This window comes from Meriones unguiculatus, chromosome 10, assembly GCF_030254825.1.
Source record: "Meriones unguiculatus strain TT.TT164.6M chromosome 10, Bangor_MerUng_6.1, whole genome shotgun sequence".
In the NCBI taxonomy this organism is placed as follows: domain Eukaryota; kingdom Metazoa; phylum Chordata; class Mammalia; order Rodentia; family Muridae; genus Meriones; species Meriones unguiculatus.
The window spans coordinates 112,867,638-112,895,299 of NC_083358.1; the positions used below are offsets into that span (position 1 = coordinate 112,867,638).

General features: G+C 43.9%; 2 protein-coding genes and 1 long non-coding RNA gene across 9 annotated transcripts in view; 1 reads left to right on the forward strand and 2 right to left on the reverse strand.

The window, feature by feature from the left end:
- Positions 1–1,308: 1,308 nt before the first annotated feature.
- Psmd4 (proteasome 26S subunit ubiquitin receptor, non-ATPase 4) lies at positions 1,309–11,600 on the reverse strand. Of its 4 annotated transcripts, none has more exons than XM_021648103.2 (10): positions 11,467–11,600; positions 6,066–6,206; positions 4,299–4,413; positions 3,683–3,769; positions 3,392–3,460; positions 3,018–3,233; positions 2,574–2,691; positions 2,301–2,432; positions 2,147–2,214; positions 1,309–1,611 (listed from the first exon to the last, which is right to left on the reverse strand). In XM_021648103.2, the coding sequence occupies exons 1-10, from the start codon at positions 11,490–11,492 to the stop codon at positions 1,441–1,443; spliced, it is 1,143 nt and encodes a 380-aa protein (XP_021503778.1). In that variant the 5' UTR covers positions 11,493–11,600; the 3' UTR covers positions 1,309–1,440. The 4 variants fall into 4 exon arrangements, with proteins under 4 accessions (XP_021503778.1, XP_021503779.1, XP_060249144.1 ...); XM_021648104.2 differs by having other exon boundaries at positions 2,583–2,691; positions 11,467–11,529; XM_060393161.1 differs by lacking the exons at positions 6,066–6,206; positions 11,467–11,600 and adding an exon at positions 4,555–4,688.
- LOC132656989 (uncharacterized) lies at positions 3,734–4,639 on the forward strand. Its single transcript, XR_009594835.1, has 2 exons — positions 3,734–3,873; positions 4,238–4,639. It is a non-coding gene; the product is annotated as an uncharacterized LOC132656989 (long non-coding RNA).
- A 6,054-nt stretch (positions 11,601–17,654) lies between the features above and the next one.
- The window catches only part of Large1 (LARGE xylosyl- and glucuronyltransferase 1), a 500,017-nt gene continuing 490,009 nt past the window's right edge, over positions 17,655–27,662 (reverse strand). For 3 of the 4 annotated variants that reach the window (XM_060393169.1, XM_060393172.1, XM_060393170.1), the window contains 3 exons: positions 26,907–27,053; positions 21,278–21,473; positions 17,655–19,108 (listed from right to left, as the gene is read on the reverse strand). In XM_060393169.1, the coding sequence (XP_060249152.1) occupies positions 18,911–19,108; positions 21,278–21,473; positions 26,907–27,053 (541 nt within the window). In that variant the 3' untranslated portion in view covers positions 17,655–18,910. The remainder of the gene's footprint in view (positions 19,109–21,277; positions 21,474–26,906; positions 27,054–27,662) is intronic. The other variant, XM_060393171.1, reaches the window with a different exon arrangement.

Consider the following 27,662-nt stretch of genomic DNA (forward strand, 5'->3'; position numbering starts at 1 on the left):
GAGGGCAGTGCTGCAGAGATGGTTCAGCAGAACAAAAATATAAGAGAAAACACACAAATACTGAGCACAGCAACATGGCTTATAGTCCTAGCTCTTGGGAGACTACGGCAGGACTGCTCAGCTTGGGCTAGACTGAAAACATCCCAAGCGTCAGAGAGAGAGAGAAAAAAAAACCTAACTTTCCTACATACACAACGAGGTTATCTGGCTTGTCACAACCATCTGTAACCCCAGTTTCTGGGAATTCAGTGTCATCCTCTGGTCTCTGTGGGCACATGCAGACAGACACCCATATACAAACCTTTGTTTATCTTTTTTCCAAATAGGGTTTCTCTGTGTAGTCCTGGCTGTCCTGGAACTCACACTGTCCACTGTCGACCAGGCTGGCCTTGAACACACAGAGATCCACCTGCCTCTGCCTCTGTTTCCCTTAACCCTGAGTGCTGGGATTAAAGGTGTATGGCACCTTTAAAAACTAAAAAAAAAAAAAAAAAATTGTAATTGGTTTTCATGGCAAGTGCCTTTACACACTGAGACATCTTGTCAGACCCCTCTTAATTCTCTTCTGAGCCAAGCATCGTCTAAAACTTTAATCCCAGCAATGGGGAGGCAGAGACTGATAGATATCTGTTGAGTTTAAGGTCAATTTAGTATACTTAATGAGTATAGACCAGCCAGGGCTACATAGTGAGACCTTGTCTCAAAAAAAGAAAGGGGGGAAAAAAAGCCAGGCATAGTGGTGCACACCTGTAATCCCAGCACTCTGGGAGGCAGAGGCAGGCAGATCTCTGTGAGTTCGAGACCAGTGTGGTCTATAAAGTGAGTCCAGGACAGCCAAGGCTACACAAAGAAACCCTATCTCAAAAACAAAAAAACAAAACAAAACAAACCCCAAAACAAATAAATAAGTAAATACATAATTCTTTGATTTATCAAATATGGATTGTTCTTGTCCCTAGATTTCAACCTCGATGCTGTCCTCTATTCGCCTCAGTGGCCCTGGGACTTAAGAGTGGGTCCTAAGCAAAACTTTTTTTTTTTTTAAAGAAACGTACACAGGGTTTCTGTATGTAGCCTTGGCTGTCCTGGACTCAATTTGTAGAACAGGTAGCCTTGAACTCACAGAGATCCACCTGAATGCTGGATCACAGTGTGTGCCAAAGCACCTGGTCAAAACTTCTCTTAATGAAAAAGGAAAATAGCCCGAGGAACTGTCAGAGATAACAGGAAGGAGCCACCTACAGAGCAGAAAGTGGAGGACATTCCTTCAGGTCCACCCCTTCCCTCTTACATGCAAGCTAACACCACTTGAAACAAAAGGGAAAAACTTGCCTCGCTTTATTATTCAGGTTGTAAAGGCTGCAGATAGCACATCTAAGTCTACAACCAACCCCGTCTGTACAGTCCCCTGGGCAGACTCAGATAGCCCTCCCTCTGCTCTCACTTCTTGTCTTCCTCTTTCTTGTCTTTCTTGCCATCCTTGGTGGCCTGGGAGGCCAGAGAGCCCATTGCATTTCGAATGGCTTCATTGTTGGGATCCACGCCTGGCAGGTTCTCTAGGACACTCTGAAGGAACTCTGGGTCCTGCATCACGTCATAGTCATCCTCCTCCTGAAAACGGGTACCATGAACTGGGGGCCATGGGCAGCATTGTATGCTGGCAGGGAATGCATAACATACAGGAGAGGAACAAGATGCTGCCCACTCCTGACTGCAGGGGTTGGGGTGTACAACCAAGGGAAGGAAAGGGACATGGCAACACCATCCGTGCCCACGAATGGTGTCTGCATTCCTGACAACACAGAAGCCTTGCAAAGCCTGCTGAGTTCAGAGGGTAAAACCAGACAGCAGCTCTCCTGCTGGAAAACAGCTAGCTTTCCTTTCTCCCAGACCATCTTGGGAGGAATCCCATAGAACTATCCAGACCACTCCCACTAGAAAACTCCAGGACAATGAAACATTCCTCTAACTCACTCTGTTGCCTTGCAAGGTTTACAAAGAAATACATCTTTGTGTTTCCTTCTATTCCTCGAAGGCGTCACTTATGAAATGCTAGGGAGGAAAGACCAAGCACTAAAAGGCTGAGAATCTGAACACAAGGGGATTTCAGACCTGACTGGGTCAGAGGGTAAATGCTGGCACTCACCTTGACTGGCTCTGATGTGTCCATGGCTGAGCTGGCATCGATGTCAGCTGACTCTGCTTGGCCAAACTCTGAGGAAAGGACAGAAGCAGTCTGCTCAGTGCTCTCTCCTCACTGCAACCTCTGCCCAGGCACCGCCACCCAGGCCCTGGCTCACCTGCTCCCTGAAGGGACATCTGCATGGCATAGGCAATCTGCTCCTCCTCAGTCATGCTGCTTAGGTCAGGAAGCCCAGCACGGCCAAACTCCTGCTGGTTGATGGTCATCTTCAGCAGGGCATCATCTGAGTCTAGGAAAGGACAGAAGGGCAGGATAGAGCTAGTGAACATCCCATAGGGCTGTCCACATTACTCTCCAAGCCCAGTACAACCCTTCCCACTCCACAGCCTAAAATGGCTATCTCCCTCAGGCCTGGGACTTCAGAATCCACCTCTTTCACCTTCAGTCCCAGATGTAGCAATTCCAGCCTCAGCTGCAGAGGCCGCAGCAGCCCGCCGTGCCTCCTCCTCCTGCCGCTGCCGCTGCTCTTCCATAGAAACACGAAGGGCCTGGTAAAAAGCAAGACAAGTAACTACTGGGGCAATAGTTGATGCTGTGGCTAGAGAACACAGGAGGGCACCTTCTGCTTTATCACATGGGGAAGAAGCTGTAACACTGAGAACTGGTTAGGGAAAAATGGAAGCAGCTGGGCAGAGCTTGGGGCTTAATTAGAAAAAAGGTGGAGTCTTGCCCTGGTACCCTTCAAAATCGAGACAGAATAAGAGGATATGAAAAGGGTCTTAGAAAATGATGATATGGAGGTGCTCAGGACTGTCTAACCCCATCAGCTGGTGTCTGTAGAAACATCAGAACCCCAGGGTCAACAACTGCTTACTAGGGCCAACTCGGGATCAGCACTGGGGTCTACTCCAAACTCAAAGTCACTGGCACCGAGACCCAGCATGGCACCACCTTCACCAGCCAGAATAGGAGAACTGATGAGAGCATCGGCCAAGCTGGGCCCAGGAGGCACTGTCACTAGATGTGACCCGGTTCCGTCCTTGCCGTTCAGTGTGTTCACAAAGGCCGTCAGCTTCTCTGTGTTCACCTCCTGCAGAGCAGAGAACAAATGACAAGATACCCCCTTCACATACTGTTCCTCAGTCTACAACTGCAGCTGTCTCCAGACAGTCCCAGCAGGAATTCCAGGAAAAGACAACCCTGTTCATAACCAAATAGATCAGATAATGGTCTGTAATCCTGACTTACCTCTTCCCCAAAATTGATGATGTCAACATTCACTTTTTCTTTCTTGAGGCGTTTAGCTAGTTTCACCAGCTAGGAAAAAAAGGGAAAAGAGTCAAGAAATTGATTCTATGTAGTGATGACTGAACTTGCCTCACAAACAGAATCGACCACCTACCAAAGGTGTGCCCACAGCACTGAAATCACACATCCACCTGTCCCCAGATGATATGCCCAACACCTCTACCCAGTTCTAAGTGCTTCAGGACATTTTCAACTGTAGGCTCTGCCTGGCAGGCTTGTCTGCGGACTCACATCCTTTTCATTGTCTTCCACAGGGCTCCCAATGAAGGCGATGATGCGCATCTTGTGATTCTTGCCCTGCCGGTGCTTCAGAGCCAGCTTAGAAAGGAAAGAAGTCCCCAGTTAACCACATGGAGCAAGTTCCTCCCTGTGTCACCCTATTCCTTCTTTTCCTCACAGTATCTATAAACCATGCGCTCAAGGTATGCACCTATTCTTTCTGTTGTGCCTCAAGAGAACCAAAGTGGTAAGACCACCCCTCAAGTCTAAGGACTCTGCTTTCATATTCCTCACATCCATCCTGACCCATCCTTTCTATACTGAGTAAGCAACCTCAAATTCAGTGGTTCCCAACCTGTAAGGGGTCGGATGACTCTTTCATAAGGGTCACTTATAAGATATCTTGCATATTAATATTTGCATTATAATTCATAACAGTAGCAAAATTGCAGTTATGAGTAGCATCAAAAATAATTTTATGGTTGGTGTTAACACATGAGGCACTGTATTAAAGGGTCAAGAAAGTTGAGATACACTGACTAGGTCCTCTCTTCTTGCTCTATCTAGCTCTATATCAGTTCTGGAGAAATGATCACAGTCCTCACAGCAGGGAGCTAGCAGGACTCACATGGGCCACGCGGATGCCAGTGCAGAAGGTGATCTTGCCCTTGGGTTGGACGGTGTGGAGCTTAGAGAGGATGCGGCCAGTGTCAGGGGTGAGTGTGGTCAGCACCTCACAGTCACTAGGTGTGAGCAAAGCATTTCCGTGAGTTCAGATCACATAGGCCTCCTAACCACTCCATTCACCTTTTCTCTTCTTCCTTCCTTCCCCCACCCTCACCCCCAGGGCTTCTCTGTGAAGTTCTGGCTGTCCTGGAACTCACTCTGTAGACCAGGCTGGCTTCAAACTCAGAGATCCGCCTGTCTCTGCCTCTCCAGTGCTGAGATTAAAGGCGTGTTCCACCATCACCTGGCTATTCATCTTTTTTTCAGAGACCTTAAAAACAACTGTTGGAGATTGGTCTGATGCGTGTTACTGGCCCTCTGGTTACACCTATCATTGTTTTGTAAACCTGCCTAAGACATACCTGATTGGTTGATTAAGCAGCCTATACCTGGGCAGAGCAGAATGGGATAAGCATAGCTAAGGTTCCCAGGCTTTTGGGTTCAAGAATCACGGGAGACAGATGGAAAGGAAGAGAGGGAGGAGGAGGATGCCACAATGAGTTAGCCTGGAGAAAAAACCACGTGGGGCTGGGAGGAAGGACTCCAATAATCATGTAAAAAAGCCTAGATGAAGAATAAAACCAAGTATTTATAAGATTATAGATGGAAGATACGATGGTTAAGGAGGATGGCATTGGATGGGGGCTGGGAGGTGGATGGTGAAGTGATTCAGACAGGGTAGGTAGGAATATCTGCCCAGCCCAAGGTAAATAAGGCAACTATAAAATCTACCAGGTGTCTGTGTCTTATCACTTGTGATAGTGAGTTAGATAATATCGCCATGATAATCATAGGGCAAATTATATAGCCCAACAGCACAATTTTTTAATTTACTACAACAAACAACTTTTATCCTTTTTATGATAGGGTCTCCTGAAGGACAAGATGGTGCAAGCCTTTAGTCTGCATAAAGGAGGCAGATACAACAGATCTCCAAGTCTGATGCCAGCTAAGACTATATATAATGAGACCCTGTCTCCAAAAAGAGAGGTAGCTGAAGTGATGGCTCTCGGTTAAGAGCACTTACTATTCTTGCACAGGACCCAGCTTCATTTCCCAGCACCCACATGGTGGCTCACAATCAGCTCTAACTCCAGTTCCAGGGGATCTGAATCCCTTTTTCAGACCTCTGAGTACAGCATGTATGACCATGGTGCATATACATACATACACGCAGGCAAAAAATATATTCACATATATATAATACAAAATATGTAAATACATAAATCTTTAAAAAAGAAAAGTTCATTCAAGTTTGAAGTTAACCAGAGCTACGTGAAAAACCCTGTGTGAAAAAACAAAACAAAACAAAACAGGAATGCTCAGAGGTTCAGAGCACTGGCTGTCCAAAGGTCCTGAGTTCAATTCCCAGCAACCACATGATAGCTCACAACCATCTATAATGAGACCTGGTGCCTTCTGGCATGCAGGCAGAATATTATATAAATAATAAATTATTTTGTTTTTAAGTTAAAAAAAAAAAGGGTTAAACCAACCCAAACCAAGGTCAACAAATCCTCCTCTACCACAAGCAGCTGCACTGACCACACTGAAGAAGAAGAGCACAGGGATGGATGAAAACAGACTTGTGCTATCAAGCAAGGGGCAGCCACCTACAAACCCAACGAGAACACCGCCCACCTTTAAAGCCCCACTGTGTCCCACGTACTTGGCCAGTGTGATGAGGCCCACGTTATTCTCAGGGTTGCTTCGGGTCTTTGAGTGACATACGATGTTGACAGCATCCTGCTGGGCCTGCAGCCGGGTGGGAAGGAAGTCTCCATTCCGCATGTACTCACTGTTGTCCACACTGTCGGATTAGGAGAAAAGAGAGGGGGGAAAACACTGAAAGATCCCCTGAAACATCCTCCACAAATGGACCCTTCAACACCTCCTGCCAGACACACTGTAGTACAGTACTGGCTTTCAGGCTTCCTGGAACACAGAATCACCTATAACTCTTTCTATCTTAACAGAGTATATAGACCAAATGAGGTAGCATACAGCTATAATCCTGGAACTTGGCATATGAAGCTAGGAGGATCAGGAATTCATGGCCAGCTTCAACTACATTGTAAGTCTGAGGCCAGCCTGGCCTATGTGAGACCCTATCTCAAAGAAAACAAAAACAAAAAACCAACCAAACAAACAAAAATCCAAACCAGAATCTACATACTATGAAATACAGACCCAAGTCCTCTGCCATTTTTGGAGAGGAGAGGAGTTAGTCACACAATTTACTATCTAGCACTGAGCCACATTCTTGGTTCAGGACCAACTCTTGCTCTGACAGCCAGTGACACTACCTGTGCTATGTGAAGGGGCAGTGCCCAGACCAAGATACTTTCTATTTGAAAGCTAAATTCTGGTTCAGTGGTGACTTTTTTCCCCCCATCTTACAAGAGCTTTATGTGATAATAAATAGAATAAAAAATGATGAGGGATAATGTATTAAAAAACAAGAAGCCAGGCACAGTGGGGCACACCTTTAATGCCAGCGCTTGGAACACTTGGAAGGCAGAGGCAGGCGGATCACTGTAAGTTCAAGACCAGCCTGGTCTACAAAGTAAGACCAGGACAGCCAGGGCTGTTACAGAGAAACCATCTTGGAAAACCAAAAAAGGAAGGTAGGAAGGGACAGAAGAAGAGAGGGAGGGAAGAAGGAAGAAAAATAGGCAGAAACAGCAGGTGGTGGAATGTCAGTTGAGGCACGGGTTCCTGTTCTCATTCTGCCACCCCCTGGAACTGGAATTACAGATGATTTGAAACAACATGTAGATGCTGAGAACTGAACCATCTCTTTTGACCACTGAACATCACACTCCAGTCCCTGGTTAATTTTTTGGTTTTAGAGACAAGATTTCCATGTGTAGCCCTGGCTGTCCTGGAGCTCACTTACAGAGACACACCTGCCTCTGGCTCCCTTGTGCTGGGATTAAAGGTGTGCACCACCACACCTGGGACCCCTGGTTAATTTTTTATCTCTAAGAAAGTTGCTTGTTTTTCTAAGGTCCAGTTACTTTACTCTCTCACACTGTTTATTATTGGGCACTCAGGATGAATGTAGGCACACGTTTGCCATGATATGCATATAGAAGTCAGAAGACAGCTTTTGGGAACTGGGTCTGTCTTCCCAGGGTGCCAGAAATTGAAGCGGTCATCAGACTTACAAGGCAAGCACTTTTACCAGTTGAGCCACCTTGCCAGGCCCTACATGTTTTTCCTTGTATTCTTCATATGGGGTTGCACTGAGAATTATATGCATGTAAAGTGCTTAGCAGAGAGATGATAAACACATGTATGATACCCTGGATTTGATTGCACCACCACAAAACAGGAAGCAATCCAAGAGACTAGCTTTGGTGTTGACCCAAACACACCTGTGAACGAAGGATGTGAAGACCCAGCTGATCCCACTAGCCATGCCATTCAAGTCCTGCTTTCCTGAAATAGCTCCCAGTTACTCTCAGGAGAGGGCAGCCTCTCAAGCATCAAAGGAAGTGGCAAGTACAGGTATAAAAAGAGGCTTTGAGCACAACTTGGATGGAACAGCTAAGTGCAAGGGCTGTGAGCAAGACCAGTGAGTAAATAAGGACAGGGAAATGGTCAGAGTATGACAGGTGCTTTAGGGAGAGAAAACTGACAGTGAACAACGTAGTTGCATTGCCTCACAACCTCTAAGGAAGAAGAGTGGTTAATGGTGGAAAAAAAAGAGATGCCTTACCACCTATGCATGCATTCCTTAAAAAGCCACACTGCCAATGTTAATCCTAGTAGTCCAGAGGCAAGAGGACTACAGGGAATTCAAGCAGGGCTACGTAGCGAGATCCCGTTTCAAACAAAACACCACACTGCCCAGCTTTCCCAGTCTCCAGGTTGGAATGAATAGGGTGGTATTGTTTGTAGTTCTTAGAACTGCTTTCCCTCAGCAGCATTTAATTCTCTCCTTCATCCCTACAATCATAACAAAATTGGGCTTAAGGTATTACCCAACCTTTCCATGACATCATAATTTTAATACTGAACACAGCTGTGATGAAGTTCTGTGATAGGATCCTTGCCTAACATGAAAAAGGTCCTGAGTTTGATCCCAAGTATTGCAAAACCAATCAATCCACCAGTGAAATACAAGACAGGCAACAGAGCTTCCTGAAAGCTGAGCTACTTGGGAAGTCAAAAGAGGATTTCTTGAACCCAGGATTTGGGGTCTGACTTGGGCAACACACTGAGATCCTGTCGCCTTATCCTCCCTTAACCTCAGTTTCCCTTAGAAACAGGATGAGCTTTCTATAACTGAAGATGACAATGAACTAATCTTCCTGAATCTACCTCCAAATTGCCGGGATTAAAAATGCGTGCCATGGGGCTAGAGAGATGGCTCAGAGGTTAAGAGCACTGTCTGCTCTTCCAGAGGTCCTGAGTTCAATTCCTAGCAACCACATGGTGGCTCACAACCATCTATATGAAATCTGATGCCTTCTTCTGGCACACAAGTGTACATGCAAATAGAGCACTCATGTAAAATAAATAAATAAATCTTAAAAAATAGAAATAAAAGGTGTGTGCCAGCACAACTTGAGATAACATCTCTATTACAACAGCAGTAAAAACAAGTCTTCCAGTGAGCTCCAGGCTAGCCTACTGACCAAGCATGATATCATGTATAAAAAAAACTAACCATCAAGGAAATAGAGATATTACGTGCAGTGGCACATGCCTTTGATCCCAGCACTCACAGAGGCAGAGGCAGAGGCAGAGGCAGGCCTCTCTGTCAGTTTGAGGACAGCCTGGTCTACAAAGCAAGTCCAGGACTCGCTTCTCTACTTAGCTACACAGAGAAACCCTGTTTTGAAAAACCAAAAACAAAAAAAGGTCTGGCTCTGCTAATAAGGAATAAAGACAAAATACCTGCATTTTAAAATAGGCCCCTACAGAAAACCCTATTGCCTAGAAAGGAAGGAGACCCAGGAATGCTCTCATTATTCTTGTCCTGGGCAATTATACTGATGGCTAATGTCTCAGGTCTAAACTTTGGGGACCTCATTATGTACTCCAAGCTGGCCTCGAATTCATGTTCCTTCTGTTTCAACCTCTCCTGTGTTGATTATGGGTATGTACCACAACATCTGGTTAGACCAATGTTCTTAAATGCCAAGCTGTACAAAGGTCTGACTCCCTCACCCTCAGCATCTTCTTGCCAGGGTACAGAACAGAGTTCAAGCTCTTCATTCATGATTTCTTTCTACAATGATCCCTCCCACCTTACACCAACAACCTACATTAAAAGCCACTCTGTGGTCTATTTTCCCCCACATGGGACTTCTCATTTCAGCAACTTTGTAATGACCTCTCTTCACATCTCTTAAATTCTGAGAACTCCCCAAACACCATGATGCTACAGTACTTATGTTCTACCTATACTATGAGACATGTAGAAGTTACTACGATTCTTCAAGAATGTGCAAAAGGTAACTGCCAGTGACTGGGCTGTGGATTCTAAATCTACGTTCTTTCTACTTTAACATAATCTCTCCCAGAAGTGGAAAAAAAATAAGATTTGAGGTTAAATTTTAATTTCAGACAAATAACAACTAAATTTCAAGATTTTTACTGTTTTTAGCTGTGAGTATGTGTATGTCCACAGAGGTCAAAGGCACTGGATCTTCTGGACAGTCAAGAAGGCAGCTGTGAACAGTACAATATGGATGCTGGGAACTGAACTCTAGTCCTCTGAAAGAACAGCAAGTGCTCTTACCCACTCAATTATCTCTCCAGCACCAACAAGTAACTATTTTGTGGGTGTGTTTTGTTGTTTGTTTCGTGACAGAGTTTCTCTGTGTAGCCCTGGCTGTTCTGAAACTCACACTGTAAACCAGGGTGGCCTGAAACACACAGAGATCCACCAGCCTCTGCTTCCTCTAGTGCTGGGATTGCAGACACGCACCACCACATCCAGCCACAACAAGTAACTTTTAAGAGCAATATCTGAGTTGTACTTAAAATCATTTAGTCTAAAAATCATTCATTATTTGCCTGAAATTTAAATTTCACCTGGTGTCCTGGTTGTGTTCCTTTGAGACAGAGTTTTGCTAGGTAGACCTGATCATGAAACCCCATCTCACCTTCCAAGTGCTGGAAAACAAGCTAGAGCCAACAAGTCTGGCAGCACCCTGTATTGGAGATTGTAGCAATCTCCAAAGTGAAGCATGGTTCTGGTAACTCAGGCTAATTATAGTCCTATATACTTGGAAGGTGGAAACAGAAAGCCCAAGTTCAAGGCCAGCCTATGCATCTTCTCAAATAATGAGTTCAAAGCCAGCCTGAGCTACAGTGTAAAAACTCTATCTAAAAAATAATAAGGATAACAAACAATAAATGCAATAAAGAAGGAGTGTGGCTCATTCGTACAGCTCTTTCCCTGCCTTTACAGGGCTCCGGATTCAATACCAGTTTCTGAAAAAACAAAAACAAAACCCTCTTAGCCCTGAAAAATAAATATCCTCAGCTTTACTTTTATTTTTCCTTTTTTCTGGTTCTCAGCTTCTAACCCAACTTCCAATAGGTACACATCCCGAGCATAAACCTGGTAAGAGCTAATTCATCGAAGAGCACCGCCCGGTAGTTTTGAATTTGACTTCTGGGTATCACGACCACTTAATGTGCTGTATGGCTAGAGTAAATCACCTAAGTCCGACTCATGAAATGAAGGACTACTTTTCCCCAGTGTTGTTGTGAGGTTTCCCTGACATAAACTACAGGGAAAGGCAACGAAGTTCGAGTCGAGTGGATGGGGCGGTTGGCCTCTGCTCCCAATGCTCTTTCCTTTACCGGAGACAAGGAGGGAGAGCTGGGTAAGCGAACCAGGCTAAAGAGAGGCTGGTCTGGGGAACGGGTTCCAGGGCCTGAGTTCCTGGGCCGGGATGACTCAGGGAGTCTCCTGCCTGTCTCTCCCCAGGCCCCAAAGCCACATCTCCGCCGGCGGCCCCGTCCCCAACCCAGGCCCTCCCGCCTCGGCGCCACGAGCACCAGCGACCAGACGCGACCCCCTGGACAAGTCCGAAGTTCCTCACCAAACCATAGTGCTCTCCAACACCATCTTGCCACCTTCCCTCAGCGGACCGGCTCCGGGACTGACAAACAACAGCGCCTCCAATTGGCCTGGAGCTCTTCGCCAATCACAGAACTCGGCCTTCACGCCGCTCCGCCTCCGCTCACCGCAGTGCATTCTGGGATTTGTAGGTTCGGCGGACATGCAGAGGACAGCTATCTAGGAGCGTCCCCTACCTTCGCAGCCTGGTTAGCCTGGCAACTGCTTACTGACCCTGTGGAGCAACTCTGCACTGCTGGGCCTGGTGGCACTGGCCAGATAACACACTACAGTCTGAGGCAGGAGAGCCCTAATTTACCCCCTCCTCTGCTCTCTTTCTTATGTTTAGTTTTATTGTTGCGGTTTGAGAAAGTATGGCTGCAAATTCTCTGTGGAGCTCAGGCTGGACTCATGGTCCTCTTCCCTTCACCTCCCAGTGATATCTGAACTGCAGTTCTGAGGCCAACCTGGGCTACATAGCTCTGGAATGAGACTGCCTCAGACACACGCGAGTGCATGTATGTACTCAACTACTGTAGAAATGTCAGTTTGAGCATAATTATTTAAAGTGTCAGTATCAGTAACCCCATTCTAACTCTATTGCCCGTTGCACTATTCATCAAACTGCTATAAACACTTATGCCTTAAAATTCAATTTACATATCTACTGCCAGCGTTTAATTAAGTAAAAAAAAAAAAAACAAACAAACCAAAAAACAAACAAACAAACAAAAAACCAAAACCAAAACAAACAAACTAATCTTTGAAGTCTCCTAACTCCAGTATTGAGTCTGACAGGTTATAGGAAACCAGAAAAGTTTTGACTTAGTTTGGTAATGCTGCTCTGTGCTCTTCTCTACTTAGCTCAGCAACACTGCTCTGTGCTCTTCTCTATTTAGCTGGGTAATACTGCTCTGTTCTTTATTGAGCTCAGTAACACTGCTCTATGCTCTGTGGTCATCTCTACTGAGCTCAGCAATACTGCTCTGTGTTCTTCTCTACTTAGCCCGGTAACATAACCCTGTGCTCATCTTTACTTAGCCCGGTAACACTGCTTGTGTGCTAATCTATATTTAGCATGGTAACACCGCTCTGTGCTCTTCTCTACTTATCCAGGAAATACTGCTCTGTGCTCATTTCCACTTAGCTCAGAAACAGTTCTCTGTGCTCTTCTGTATTAAGTCCGGCAGTACTGCTCTGTGCTCTTCTCTGCTTAACTCAGTAACACTGCTCTGTGCGCTTCTCTACTTAGCATTGTAACACTTGTCTGTGCTCTTCTCTGGTTAACCCTGGAAACACTGCTCTGTGCTCTCATCTACTTAGTCAAGAAACATTGCTCTGTGCTCTTCTCTACTTAGCACTATAACACTTGTCTGTGTTCTTCTCTACTTAGCTTGGTATCACTGCTCTGTGCTCTTCTCTACTTATCCAGGAAACACTGCTCCGCACTTTTCTCTACTTAGCCAGGAAACACTGCTCTGTGCTCTCCTCTACTAAACTTGGTAAGATGTCTTTGTGCTCATGTCCACTTAGACTGGACAACTGCTCTGTGCTCATTTCCACTTAAGTTGGAAACACTTCTCTGTGCTCTTCTCTACTTAACTAGGTAACACTGCTTTGTGCTCTTCTCTACTTAACTAGGTAACACTGCTCTGTGCTTCACTAAACATAGCTTGACAACACCACTCTGTGGTCTTCTCTACTAGGCCCTGTAACACTTCTCTGTGCTCTTTTCTACTAAGCTCGGTAACACTCTTCTGTGCTCTTCTTGACTTAGCCCAGAAACACTGCTCTGTGCTCATCTATACTTAGTCAGTAACACTGCTCTGTGCTTTTCTCTACTAAGCTCAACTTAGTAAGACGACTCTGTACTCCTCTCTACTTAGCCAGGAAACACTTCTCTGTGATCTTCTCTACTTAGCCCAGAGACTCTGCTCTGTGCTCCTCTCTACTTAGCTTGGTTACATTGCTTTGTGCTCTGCTTTGCTTAGCTCAGAAACAGTTCTGAGTGCTTCTCTACTTAGCTCAGTAACACTGCTCTGACATCTGACAAAGGTGAGTGTCTGCTGAAGGTGATGTGACCTCTTTCTATGTTAAGAGATGCCTCTGTGATTGCCAGTAACATAACTCTGTGCTCATCTTTACTTAGCCAGGTAACACTTAACACTGCTCTGTGCTTTTCTCTACTTAGCCCGGTAACACTGCTTTGTGTGCTTATCTATACTTAGCACAGCAACACTGCTCTGTTCTCTTCTCCATTGAACTCAGTAACACCGCTCTGTGCCCTTCTCTACTTATCCAGGAAACACTGCTCTGTGCTCATTTCCACTTAGCTCAGTTTTCTGTGCTCTTCTGTATTAAGTCTGGCAGTACTGCTCTGTGCTCTTCTCTACTTAACTCAGTAACACTGCTGTGTGCTCTTCCCTACTTATCCAGGAAACACTGCTCTGTGCTCATTTCCACTTAGTTCAGTTCTCTGTGCTCTTCTCTACTTAACTCATCAATCAGCTTTGCAGAGTTCTGCCATCCCTGTGTTCTTTTCTCAAGCCTTGGCTAAGTGCTGGGCCTGAGTGATTGTCACTGCTCTCATCCCCCTAAACCATTTGTGCCTGATGCTCTAAGTTTCTCTCTAGTGCCTCTCCTGATCTTTGGGTTCTGAAGAGAAAAGTTTCCTTTCCTTGCAGATGACACTCGGGATAGTAAGATGGTAGGATAGACACACAGAATTGTATGTGCAAGGAGTGTGCATTTGTGCATATACATTTGTGTGTGTTTTAGACAGGGTCTTATTTAGCCCAACCTTAACATTTATTCTGTAGGCAGGAATGACTTTACCTTGACTTCCTGATCTTCCTGCCTCTGCCTCCCCAGCGTCTGGCTCATACCATACCTGCTTTATGTAGTACCAGGGAATGAAAACCCAGACCTCCATGCTTCCTAGATAACCTTCTATCTCCTGAACTACATCTTCAGCTCTGGAACCCAAAATTTCAATATGAATCGGGGGCAGGGGGAACACAACTCAACCCCCAACACTTACTTAAGCTCCTGTGTAGCCAGTATCCAGAATAATGTGAACTCAAGTCATCTGATGAATGTGTCTGCCCAAGGTGATGTGACCTCTTCCTATGTTAAGAGATGCCTCTATGATTGCCCAACATCAATCAGCTTTGAAGAGTTTTACCATACCCGTCTTGCCTTACCAAGCCTTGGCTGAGTACTGGGCCCAAGTGCTTGTCTCTGTTCTCAGCTCCCTGGACATCATTGTGCCTGATGCTCTAAGTTTCTCTCCAGTGCCTCCCCTGACCCTTGGGTTCTGAAAAGAAAAGGTTTTTTCCCTTGCAGATGACACACTCGGGACAGTTGGACAGGATAGACACAGAAAATTGTGTGTGCATTTGTGCATGCATTCGTTCATACATGCACATGTGCGTTATGTGTATTTTGGACAGGGTCTCATTTAGCCCAGCCTTAAAATTTGCTTTGTAGGCAGGTATGACCTTGACCTCCTGATCTTCATTTAGTAGTCTCTGATTCTTTTTCTTCTTTTTTTTCTATTACTCCATGAGTGCATGATGTCCTGTTTCACCTATTTTACTGTGGATTTTAGAGCAAGTCACTTATTGCTATATTTGATGGAATCATTACATTTGTCTGTGATCAGTGCTGTGTCAGGAATACGTAGGCAGTTGTTCCCTTCTCCATAGTAAAGACCACATGTCACATAAGTCCAAAGTCTAGTTAGGAGGTAAGCCAATGTTTTGGTAACTCTTTGAGAGTTCAGGATACCTCCAACCCATTAAAGAAATACTCTCCCCAAACACTGGGAAGTGAGAAGCACAGACACTAGAGAAAAGACTGACATTTAACATAACAATCACACACACATACACACACACACACACACACAGCAACACACCTGGCCATATCTGAAAATTGATGAAAGTTGCCAGTGGCCTTCTGCAGCCTCCCACTTCCCCAATTAGTGACTCCAGACATATATGAAAAGAGTACTTAATTCTTAATGCTATGGAGAGTTCTTTTTTTTTTTATTTTTTTCAGTTTTACTCCTTCATCCTGGACTCTGATCCTCTAAGATCTGCTTTATTATGAATCTTGAAGAAGAGGACTCAGCACAAGTATTTCACTCCAATTTTCTTCCGTGCCTGTTGCAGGATATTTGATCCCATTGTGAACCCCAAAATTGTAAACTGTAAAACCCTGTTTCTTGCTTGGTAAGGTTGATCCCTATCACACACCTTTAATCCAATAACTTTTTATTGTAAACAGGTGACTATGGTGTTCACCCAGCCCTAGCTCACACCTTTAATCCAAGAGCTTTTTGTACACAGGATTTAATAAAGTTAACCCTCGGCCAAGAGGCAGAGCAAGAAACTAGCTGACAGGAATTAAAAAGTAGAAGGGACTTTGAGTTGAGGGGTTGTAAGACAGTGTGGAGAAGTAGAGAAGAACTTTTACCTTAAGCTCTGGCTTTAGCTTCAGCTTCTTAGCTACCTGGCCTTTTGGGCTTTGAACTAGCAAGCCTTCAGCCTTATGTCTGTTTGGCCTTTTCCTCCTGGGCTGTCAGTTGAACTGGTGAGCCTTTGGGTTTTTCTATCTAGACTATTTTTAAATGGGACTAAATGACCATGCCAGGTAGTCATATTTGAGGTAATAGGATGTTTCTCACGCTGGTATGGAGTGTCAGCTTCTGGGTTTAATTGATTCTATGTACATGCAGTTTCATCAAAGTAATTAGCATCTTCTTTCATTCTCATGAGTGACCCTGCTTAACTAGCAAATTATATACTCATTGGCTATTTCTATAAACATGCAAATGAAAACAAGTTTAAGTGTTTAATGACAAGCTTTAGGGAATTAAAATTTGATGTTTAACTGGGGAACCAGTGCTACCAACTAATGTTGAGCTTGACTCAAGGTGCTGGAAATGAGTAGCTCAAATCAACCTACTAAGAAATGGTAATCTGGCAGAAAGCAGCAGAACGTATCTGCACCTTCAGGTGTGTGTACACATGCATGTATGTGAAGGAACAGGGAAAGCAATGAGTGGTAAAGGTAGACATTTAGTCAATCATGAGGCTCAGAGGAGGTCACTGAACATGGTATCTGCATAAAGATGGACAGAAAATTCTGCAAGCATTTGGAAGGTGGCTGCAAGCATCGTTACTGAAATAATGAACTTAATATGAATTTGAACACATTTTCGTCATGTTTTCTTGTAGTGGTATTCATGGATTATGTTCATGCATTACTTTTATAATAATAAATTCTGCATATATGCTATACATGTAGATGCTTCCTTTATATATGCATTATATGTTATATATAATATGATATATATTATGTATAGTGTGATAGTCAATATTGTCAACTTGACAGGATCTAGAATTAACAAGGAAGATAAAGATAAATGTCTAGACATGTATGAAGGATCACAGACTAGGTTAACTGAAGTAAGAAGTCCCAGCTAAGTGTGGGCAGCACCACCCAACTGGATGGAGTCCCTGACTGAAGAAAAGGAGCATCAAGCTGAGTGCTGACTCTTATCTCCTTCTGCTTCCTGACTACAGGTACAATGCGATCAGTGGTTTCAAGTTCCTGTTACCCTGACTTCCCTACCATGATGAGCTGGATTCTCAAACTCTGAACCAATATAAATATGTCAGATATTTTATTGTTCAATGAGAGAATTAACTAGTGAAGACAAAAACTTACCTGTATCTCTATGACAACTAATTCTGATTACATTTTTCCTCATTTTGTACTAATCTAGGGGAAACACCACTGAACACATCACATGTAGTGCTCTCATTGATTGGAGTGTTGTGGGGCTCCACAGGACAAGAAAGCCCTTAAGGAGAGGCTAGTTAACCAAATGATACTGTTTGCCACAATTTGCATACTTAAAATATACAGCATCTGGCTACAGAGGTGAGATAGATGCAAACTAAAAAAGTTGAAAATGAGCTGAGGGTTAAGGAGAAAGTGAGATCTGACCTTAAACATCGAGGGGAAGAAAGGTGACATTCAAACAATGAGAAAGATGAGACGGAAGAACAGAGTGTGAGGTGCTGTACATGAATCTGACTTTGCCCTCTAGACCACGTGTGTCATGTGGCTTCTTACAAGGGTGGGAGGGAGAGCAGGAAGAAAGAGTCTGTACTTTCATTTATTGAATGCAGCTTTCGCTGGTCACATGGCAACAATACAAACAGCCCAGCAGAGTGCAGGCCATTAACTCCTGTTCTCATCCATGTAAACACAACATTAATAGTGAAGAATAAAGAAAACGGGTAAAAAGTCCAGTGTTTCTTCCGTCTGCACAATGAAGAGGTGGTTGCCAAGCCTAGGAGAGGTCCTGAGGGGAAACTAAGCTCACCAGTCCCCCACTTCCAACAGTGAGGCAGGGAGAAACACACAGACACCTGACCCATTTCTGCCAGTGGTTTCCATGTGGTTATAAGAGTGTTCGGAGTGGACTCCTGTGAACCATTCAAGTTCTTCTAAAGGCCTGAGCAGGGAATCGTACCTTCTGTGAGTGCTGAAGAAGTTCCTTGAAGCCCTTTCCTTGTGACTTGGTCACTGTCCATAGAAAATGTGACTTGCATATAATGTTTGGCCTCATATTTCTGTTGTCCCTGGCATAGCCCTGGATCTGGAGTAGAACCTCAGCATCAGGTGGCCTCAGTGTTCATCCTGAAGAAAGCTGCCCATGTGCGAGCATTCCTGAGGATGCTTGTCACTGGGCCACTGCTGACTGAGAGCAGTGTTGGTTGAGGGAGCTGATTTTTCTTTTGGAGCTTTAAGAATTAGATTTTGTTTTAACTTGGATTCCTAGATCAAAATAAAAAATCTCCTAAATTCAAACAACCCAAAACAAAACAAGAGTGACTTTCATAATAAAGAATCAATTCATTCCACCTCCAGGTCGCTGCATATATAATGTCCCCATGTGGGTACCCAGATGGTTGTTTGGGTCCTTGGCCTGTCTTCCACGTGGGTGCCAGTTAGGTGGCAGGGATATTCTTAGAAGGAAATATCTTGCTCTTATTTCCTGGAATGACTAACCCAAAGCATGGCAACTTCTTTCTTCACAGCTAAAGTTTGACCCATAATTGTAAAAAGCAATGGGAGATTCCAGAAACTCTGACTTGGTCTGTGCCTTTGTGATACGTTGTTAACTCTTCATTTGCTTTCACCCTTCTGTGTCCCATTCTGGAAGTACCTCATAGTGGCCTGGGTCCCTGTCCAAGATCTCAGAAGAGAGCAGCTTTGTGGGGCCAAAGAGACAAAGGAAAACAAACCAAACAAAATCAGTGATGGATTTTGTCTTCAAAGTCTGGGCCCAGGCAGCAAGTGGCTCTTCCCTTGTGGCATGTCTCTCCCTCGTGGTGGCCTTCATTATGCTAGCTATTGTTCTCAGCCGTGAGATACTTCAAAGCAGCAAAGCCATAGCGCCGGGACATGTCCTGTTGAAACTCTTCCTTCAGGGTTTTGAGACAGATGCGATATTGCTTGTTAGAACGGAACTTAGTGATGTCAAAACTGGGGGCATGGGGCATGTGGATCATGTAGGCATTGGGCAACACGGTGAACTCATACTCCTGGAAGAAGAAAGACAAGAGTAATGACTGATTTTGAAAGAACCTTGGGTCATGTATGACTCTGAATCAAGGGCCTACAGAATAACACTAGGAGAGGCATAATAGCTCCAGAATAACTTGCTTCATAAAAAATATCACAGTAATTTGAACTTTGGTTTGCTCATTCATAAAGTGAGAGTGAGAAACTCTATCTTGAAGCATGATTATGAGAGTGAAACTCATACTTTATGAAAGAAGGAAGCAGAACACATGCCCAACCCAGAAGCTCTCTATATGCCCCATGGTCACTCTGAAATGCTGTTCCCATGTAATATTCTCTTGGATAATAATTTGACATTTGTTTATGTGATTTATCATAGAACTGGATGAATATTGACAGTATCCTCAGATAGGTACAAGAGGGAGAAATTAGAATAAAAAATAAAAAAGCAAAAGCAAATGTTTAAGCTCAAAGTGGTGGCACCTGATTGTAACCCAGCACTTGGAAAGCCTACATGAGAAAGACTGCCATGGATTTCAGGTCAACCTGGGCTACACAGCAAATTCCAGACCAGTCTAAGCCACAGTGTGAGATCCTGTCGTAAAAACAGGTAAATAATTAAATAAATATCCAAATAACCCAAATAAACCCAAAATGTTTAGCTGTATTAAAGCTTAACAGGGATAAAAATTTCCTCAACTTCTTGTAAGTGGTGGCATCATAGAATATGCTCGATCATGGCAGGAGACAGTGAAATATGCAACATCTCTGAACAGCCAAATCAGTGGACACAAATTTAAGACATGGAACTCAGACAGACCCCAACACATGCAGTTTGCTCCAGTTTTAGATTCTTGTCATTTACTTTCTCAGACCTGTGCAGACAAGAATAAACTCAGCAAGGCAAATCAAGGACAGAAAAGGCATATGTGATAGGCAGAAAATGGCAGCTGATGAAGTGAGAAAAATTAGGAGAACACGTAAGACCATAGGGCCCAGCTGTCTGGGGTCATTTCACAAAGGGACAAAGTGGGTTATATCCCCCGACCCCAGCCTCTACAGCTGGGACTTTGTGACCTGTCAGTTATGAGTGCCTCATTGGAATGGGTAAAGTTGTGACTGATGAGTGCCACAGGCAAATTCAGAAAAGTATATGGTTCATTTGCAAAAGCTCTATGAAAGAGTCTAAAGTAAAGGGTAGGCCTTGATGATGGGAAAAATGAGCTTTTCTTTGGATAGTCACCATACAACAACATTGTTGGGCCCAGAAATATCACTGTTCTTTGTGGTAGCAGCAAAGGCAGGTCAGGACTCATGGTATGTAAGCAGGTATGCTGGTCATGGCATGGGTACCAATGGCTGGACTTCATGCTTTGTTTTGCTCAACATGGACATGATTTCATAACCTCCTACATACATCAGTAGTTCTAAGTCACCTGACATGTCTTAGACTCAATGGAACATATATCTTATCATAGGAAAGGAGTTGACAAACTACAGCCTGTCTGTTTTCAGCATGGTTGTATAAATGAGGCTGTGCTGAAATCCAGCCATGTATATTTGTTTAGAGGCTATCTAATGGAGGAACAATAGTGGAAGAACAGAGCAGGTACGAGGGAGACTTGTAAGTCTCACAAAACTCCACATACTTACCATCTGGTCCTTTGAAAATGTATAGTACTCTGGCTTCACCTATTAAAATTCTGCAGACTTCTTCTGAAGTAGATGCTTGCTAAGTATTGTGTGAATGAATGAAGACTTTCAGATGGAACACAGTCTAAAAATCCCTGCTGTTTTAATTAAAGGGCAGAATAGTTAGCTACATTTTAGTAGCATGTTTTGTGTCACTTACAGTGAATCAAATAAACAATTTGGAGGCTAATCACGACTAGTCACCTAGCTAAAGACAACTAGTCATCTTCCTCACTAGATGGAGAGGGTAAGATGATATATTATAGGAAACTAACATTGTCTAGAACCGAATTTTCATTCAAGGGGAGAAGGAGAAACAAAGGTTTGAGGTTGAAAGCCTAGAAAATCAGATTCAAATTCTCATTCTTAGTTCCTGAACATATCTTGTTTCTCTGAAGGTCCTTTTAAATCTTCGTGTCTCCAAGGTTCTCTTTCAGCTCTAATATCTGTATCTCTCTCCTTTCCCACATAGTACCAGGTGGGTGTTCTGTTCTCACCTGTGCATCCAATTCCATGATGTGAGCCACTTTATTCCAGCCAAAGCCCACAAATCTCCGATCGTACTCAGGGCAATCTCGTCTCACAACAACATATGGCTCAAAATCAGCCTCCCACTCAACCTGGTAAGGCGTGGTGGCAGTCCGCCACTTGGCAAAGTTTGTGGGTGCGTGGCCTTTAGTCCATACGTGGTACCTGGGACATGTGAAGAAAAGCCATGAGTGAAGAGGTGGAAGCTGAAGTTTCCCAGACCTGGTGATGTGGAGGAAGAAGAAATGCATGTTGATATGGTCTTCCTAGTGGGATGCACTGTGTTCCTCCAAAACCCTCATTCAAGTTCAAACCTTCAGTGCCTGTAAATGTGACCTAGTAGGAGCAGGATCTTTATAGATATACTCAAGTTAAAATTAGGGTGGGACTTAATCTGATGTCCTTTTATGAGAGGGAAATTTGAGCACACAGATGCACAGTGAGACTACCATGTGCAGATGCAGAGAGAGCTTAGAATGACGGACCATCAAGAAATAAGAAGTATTAAGGATTGCTGGCGATTACCAGGAAAAACAAACAAACAAAAAGAAAGGAACATGGAAGGCATCTTTCCTAGAACCTCTGGAAAAACCATGGACCATGGACCTATCAGAACTTTTAGCTTGGACTTCTGACTTGCAAAAATGTTAAATAATAAACAACTGTTGGGTTAAGCCACCTATTTTGTAGTATTTTGTTACAGCATCCCCAAGAAACTAATGTAGTTTCCCAGAGTTACCTGTCACTAATGAGAAGACTCCAGTGAACTTTTGAGCGCTTGACTTCATTTCCATGAAATCTATATCTGGTCATGCCTATCAGGGAGCATTGGTAATCCTGCTTGATACTCAGTGATGGGGCAGAACCTGTGAGTAAGATGCCTTTCTGGTTATATCATATTATGTGGCACAAGTGGACTTTTTTTTTTTAGATATTTATAGATATGGAGGTTATTAAGCAAATGCTGCTGTGATAATAAAAATTGAGATTACTAGGGTAGATCTGATCTGACTTATGATCCTTCAGATCTGGAAGGAAGGAAAGAGTCATGTTGTGAGCTGTTTATAAAGTCAGGGTGAAAAGAGGGAGGAGCCGGGAACCAATTGGGGTACAAGTCTAAAAGCTAGTAGAATGAAGAACGTCACCTGTGGTGACAAGGAAAGAAACCCTATCAGTATCCAGCCAACAGGAAGAGAATTGTGTGGTACTGGAGGAGGTCTGTATTTCTCCTGATACCTGCTTTCCACTCGGAGGAACCCTGGTCAGAGACCTGGCTACTCCATGCAAGAAGACAGAGACAGTCAGGCTGTGGGTCTGAACTCCTGCACAGTATTGTGCAAACAGTAATGAAGCTCAGGTAGCTGGCTGAAGGGCCAGCTGTGTGCTTCTGTCCTCATCATATAGAGAAAGGTAGAAAGAGCAAGGGGCTGAGGTGGAATGCCCTGCAGACTAGGGCTCTGTTCTCATTCTTTGTCTTTGAATGTACCACACAGCTTTTCAGGTCCCTCTTTCCTACCTCATCTCAAAGGATTTCCTTTCAGTTCTAAGATCCAAGGTTTTCTCCTATCTTAGCACTAGGTTGATGCTCTGTTGTCATTGGTGTATCTAATGTGAGGGAGTACATTGGAAAAAATGAGTGGATGAGTAATCTAAAACTTGAGAGGTGACAGAGAGAGAGAAACCAGTAAGGAGGGTGGGACTTTGTCACTGAAAGTTATGTGGAAGGTGGATGCAAGGAATAAAATGAAGCTACAGTTGGAGACAACAGAAAGGGGTTAGGAAAGATAGTACCTAGAAGTACAGAAACGCTTCCTGAAACAAAAAGGAAGTGTTAGGATCTAATAGCTTAGCTGCAGGAGAAAGAAATACAGATAAGGGTTTTTTTCTAATCTTCTTAGGGACAGCTCTGTAAAGCAAGCAAAGCTGTGAGAGTGAGTGCCCCATGGCAGGTGGCATTCTAGTGGCAAGGCTGAAACTCTTTAAAACTCCATTTCATCAAAGAGTCTGGACTTCTGCCAGACCATCCAGTACATGCAATGTGTGGCTGGGTAGGACGGGAAAGCTGGGGAGAGGCAGGGACTTGAGCTTCAGTTCCATCAATGCAGAAACGTCTACCAAAGCCAGTTACTTAAAAGAAAGGAGAGTGGGGAGAAGACTGCTACTTTAATAGAGCATGGAAAGGATATTTCAGACTTGGTGCCTTTGACAGAACAGGCATAGCGTAAGTGATGACTGGGAATTCATATTAGGTTCCAAGCAGAGCACAGTAGGACCATTGGACCAGGGTTCAAATCTCACTTCTACCATTTAGGAACAGCAGACCCTGAACAAGGAAGTACTTTAATAGGGCTTTAATTTTCTGTCTTGTGAGCTGGAAAAAACCATACCTCTCATGATAAACTGTGCAGGAACTTTAATAAGACAGTGCTAGAAACACTGGCACAGGGCTGAGCGTGCAGAAGGCACTCTAAATGCTTGTTCCCTACCAGGCAGTTAAACAAAGTGGTTAAAAATAAGGGCTCTTGATGGCAGCCTGCCTGCCTGGGCTTGCATCCTTTCATTTAGCAGGTGTGGGCAGGTTCCATATCTTGTTTTTTTCTCCTGGTAAAGCAAAGATAATAATACCAACTTTTAATATGAAGTGATTTCTCATAAAGTACTATGGACGTGTCTGATACATACTAATAGTTAATCCTTCAAAAAGTGAGCATGCTTTCATTATTTCTCCATTTGACTCCTAAATATGATGTCAGTTCTCAATGATGTTGCTTTCAGGAGTATCAACAGATTTGTGACCAATTTTTTGTTGTTGTTGTTCTCCATCCTTAGACCCTCAACTTTGACCTACTATATGATAGGAAAAAGAAGAAAAATAAAAGAGGAAGGGAGGCCAGGGAGAGCGGGGCCAAGCTGCTTACCCGGCTAGAGAAGTAGTTTCTATTCGCTCAGTCTAGCCTGCTGACAGCATGACAAGTGGCTGAGCAGAAGAGAACACAGTGAAGTCACAAGACACAGCCCGTAGACTGCCGGGAAACCGCCTGCTCACTGTTGGTACTGCTGACACTGAACCAGGCAACCGCAAAAGCAGATGATGAGAGGGGTTCCCTAGCACACCTGACATAATGTTATGTGGAAGAAAGAGCTGATCTCACTGCTCTCACACTTTATGTATGTCAGGGCTATGTAAAGGACTAGTTTTAACATGAAGGTTTATGGTCCAGGATGAGGTCTGAGACTGCATTCACAACAAGGTCCCAGGCAATGTGATGCTATTGGTCTAGGGGCCATACATACTCTGAGCACTATGTTTCTGTAGGATGCAGAGGGGTGTAGAAGCTTCTCATGCCAGTGATGAGGACTAGGGATTTATCGGGAGAGCAGGTGACAAAAGCAATTTCTTGGAGGGGAAGGCTGTAATTTAGCAATTGGCATGGTGGCTTGCAACCTGTTGGCCAGAGCAGTAATCATGGACACAGTAGGCTAGGCCCTAACTCTCATGATCACAGCTATGGCCTTGAAATGAGTTCTCACATCACCTGCAGTAGAAGATGGCAGGATGGATACCGTAAAAGTTTGTCAGGTATTCAGACATGGAGATGGAGTAACTGTGAGAGACTCAGATAAAGATTTGGTCTCAATCTCAATTTCCAGAACCAATTTGTGATCTTGTGTTTCCAAGTAAGAATTGGTATGAAAATGAAGGGCTTGTCAGTAGCCCAGTGCTATTTCAGTTAAGAGCACAGACCTAGTGGTTTCTCAGACCGAATCCTGGTTCTGCCACTTATCAGCCACGTGTCATTGAGCAGATTATTTGATTGTTTAGTATCAGTGTCTTCACTGCAAAATAAGAATTAGTATCCACTTTATGTTTGCTGTAAGGATTATGTGCATCCCAATTCCTGGTCCATGTGAAGCATGTAATTTATGGGAAGTAGAAAAGGATAGCTTGGGGTAGGTGGAGATGAATTCTTCTAGGCTCTTTTCTAGATCCCTGAAGAGAAGATGAAGGTTGATGATTGAGTCCTGGAACTTTCTACTCCCCCCCCCAAAACAAAACAAAACAAAACAAAACTATGCATTAACTTAGTGCCATGGGATAAATATCCTCACTGACAAACAGTCTGAGACAGCCTTTCAGAGGTTTTGTAGTATCATGACCACCCAGTTGTTATGCTTAAAATGCTTGTTCACAATTCAGGCTGCTCAAACTGCATGTTTGTTTGTTTGTTTTTATTTTGTTTTGTTTTTTTTCCACTCAAAGGAAGCAGGGGCCATTCCTACAGTGTGAAGGCTGTAGTGTGAAGCCTTAGCAGAAACAGGCAGATGAAAGGGTTTGAAAGGGTTGTTTTCATACTGTTCCATCTGAAAGAGAGCAGCAGGATTCCCACTCCCCTAGTCCTGACTGCTATACTTAACGTAGAGCCCGGCACCATTCTTGTGCAGATGAGTGCTGAAGGCATCAGGGTCTCAGAATGAGAAAACCAATGGTTTTGCTTGTAGCTATCAGTGGGCAATATATAAGTGAGCTCTTACACCCAGTTGGGTACAACTTTGGAGTCCGCTTGATGACTTTGAGTTGCAGATTGATTTCAGATACCTGTTCCATACTCTGAGATCTTAGCGATTAGACTACTTACACATGGAAACAACAAAAAGAAACCCTACCAGGTATCTCAGAGTAAACCCCACTCACCTTAAGGATTAATGAATACTGTGATGGTTTTACTTTTCAACTTGATACAAGGTCTCAATGGGAGATTTTATATACTTGGTTAGCTTGTGGGAATGTCTGTGTGTGGCTTGTCTTGAATGACTTCATTGATAGGGAAGACCTACCCTAAATCTGGATGACACCTTCTGGCAGTGGCCAGACTTAGAAGAAGAAAACTTTAGTGCTCACTGGGCTTTCATTCTTGCTGAAAAATTTATTGACCTTATAGCTGCTGCCATCACCAGCTCTTTCTGTGATATTAGAACCAGACTTTTCAGGCTTCCGATGTGTACTGAAAAGCAAGAACCTACCAGGTCCTTGGCACTAGAGACTGGCATTGCTGTGATATTCAGACTCCTGGACTGGGAAACTACCAAATTCTTGGCTTCTCCAATAGAGACAGCCATTATTGGCCCAATTTGATTGTATTGCAGAAGATAACCTAACAAATTCATTTAAAATATATATTCATGCTATCAATGCAAAAGGTAACCTAATAAAGTCATTTCAAATATATATTCATCCTATCAATTCTGTTTCTCTAGAGAACACTGCCATGTATATACCAAAGATAGAATTCTGAGTCAAGGGATAGTGACAGAGCCCTAAATGGAGTTTGTCACCTCTTTTAAAGTACAGAAATGTGTGGCTTCTCGCCCCAGCAAGCCTCTCTTTACATCTGGATACAGTGGCTACCATCCATGTATAAAGCAAAGCAAGTAACATGCAGGAAGGGAGGACAGAGAGTCTGAAGGACACTGGGATGAGTTTCTTTCTTAGGCTTTATAAGGGACTAATTCCTTTCTCTGCCAACAGTTTTGACATCTGGGTGTCCTAGGAGAGAGGCTCTTTGGGTACCTCAGATGACCGCTGTGAGGGTCACTCACCTGAAAGTGAATAGGGTCCCCATGTCCAGCATTGACAGCAGCTCTGCTTTTGACTTAGGGAAAGAGAGTCGGTAGCGCAGTGTCTCGAATGCAGGGACAATCATCGCTTTCTTGGTACTGGCAAGGTCAAGCTGGATGACAGACTTCCTGAAAAAGAGGCAGGTAGAGATATAGGGTGTCTTTGATGTCAGGTCAAATTCCTTCTTTGTGAGCATGGCTGATGGTCACCTCAGAGAGGCTAAGCAACTATTAGATCCATCACAGGAAGCAGAGAGAGGAACTGACAGGTTACTGTGTCTGACTCAGAGCATTAAGAATTTTTGGAAAGCCAACAGAGTATCAGTTAGAGCATAGAGGCTGGGCCTACTTTTTACATAATTGCAGAGTGTGCTTCTATCAGAGCCAAGTATAGAGTGGGGCAGTCTCAAAAGATTTATGTGTCTACCCCTTCTACAGTACAGGCCACAGAAGACAAGGGATTCAAAGCCAATGAGAGGAAAGACCGACCAGGACCCCTCTACTTCTGGAATGGCCTGATCCTGAACCGATAGAGTAAGTAGAAACCTTCTCCATAGCCAGCATCTGGCCAGGTAAGACAGAAGTCTGATGGATTACTTGGAGTTCTCCAATTTCATTGACTCCTACCCAGTCTTGTGCTCCTCAGGACCTGGATTCTGACCTCCTGGGCTGGACTGTTAGCTCCCAGCTCATTACACCATCTCTTCAAAAGGGAAAAAGGCTCAAAGTTGGCAGTAT

Coding starts and splice junctions, on each gene's coding strand:
- Psmd4 (XM_021648103.2), bottom strand. CDS start 11,492: ATGGTGTTGGAGAGCACTATGGTTTG. Junction 4,414..6,065: donor GGCCTCATCACACTGGCCAA/GTACGTGGGACA, acceptor GCTCACACCTAG/TGACTGTGAGGTGCTGACCA. Junction 1,612..2,146: donor ACACATCAGAGCCAGTCAAG/GTGAGTGCCAGC, acceptor ACCCGTTTTCAG/GAGGAGGATGACTATGACGT.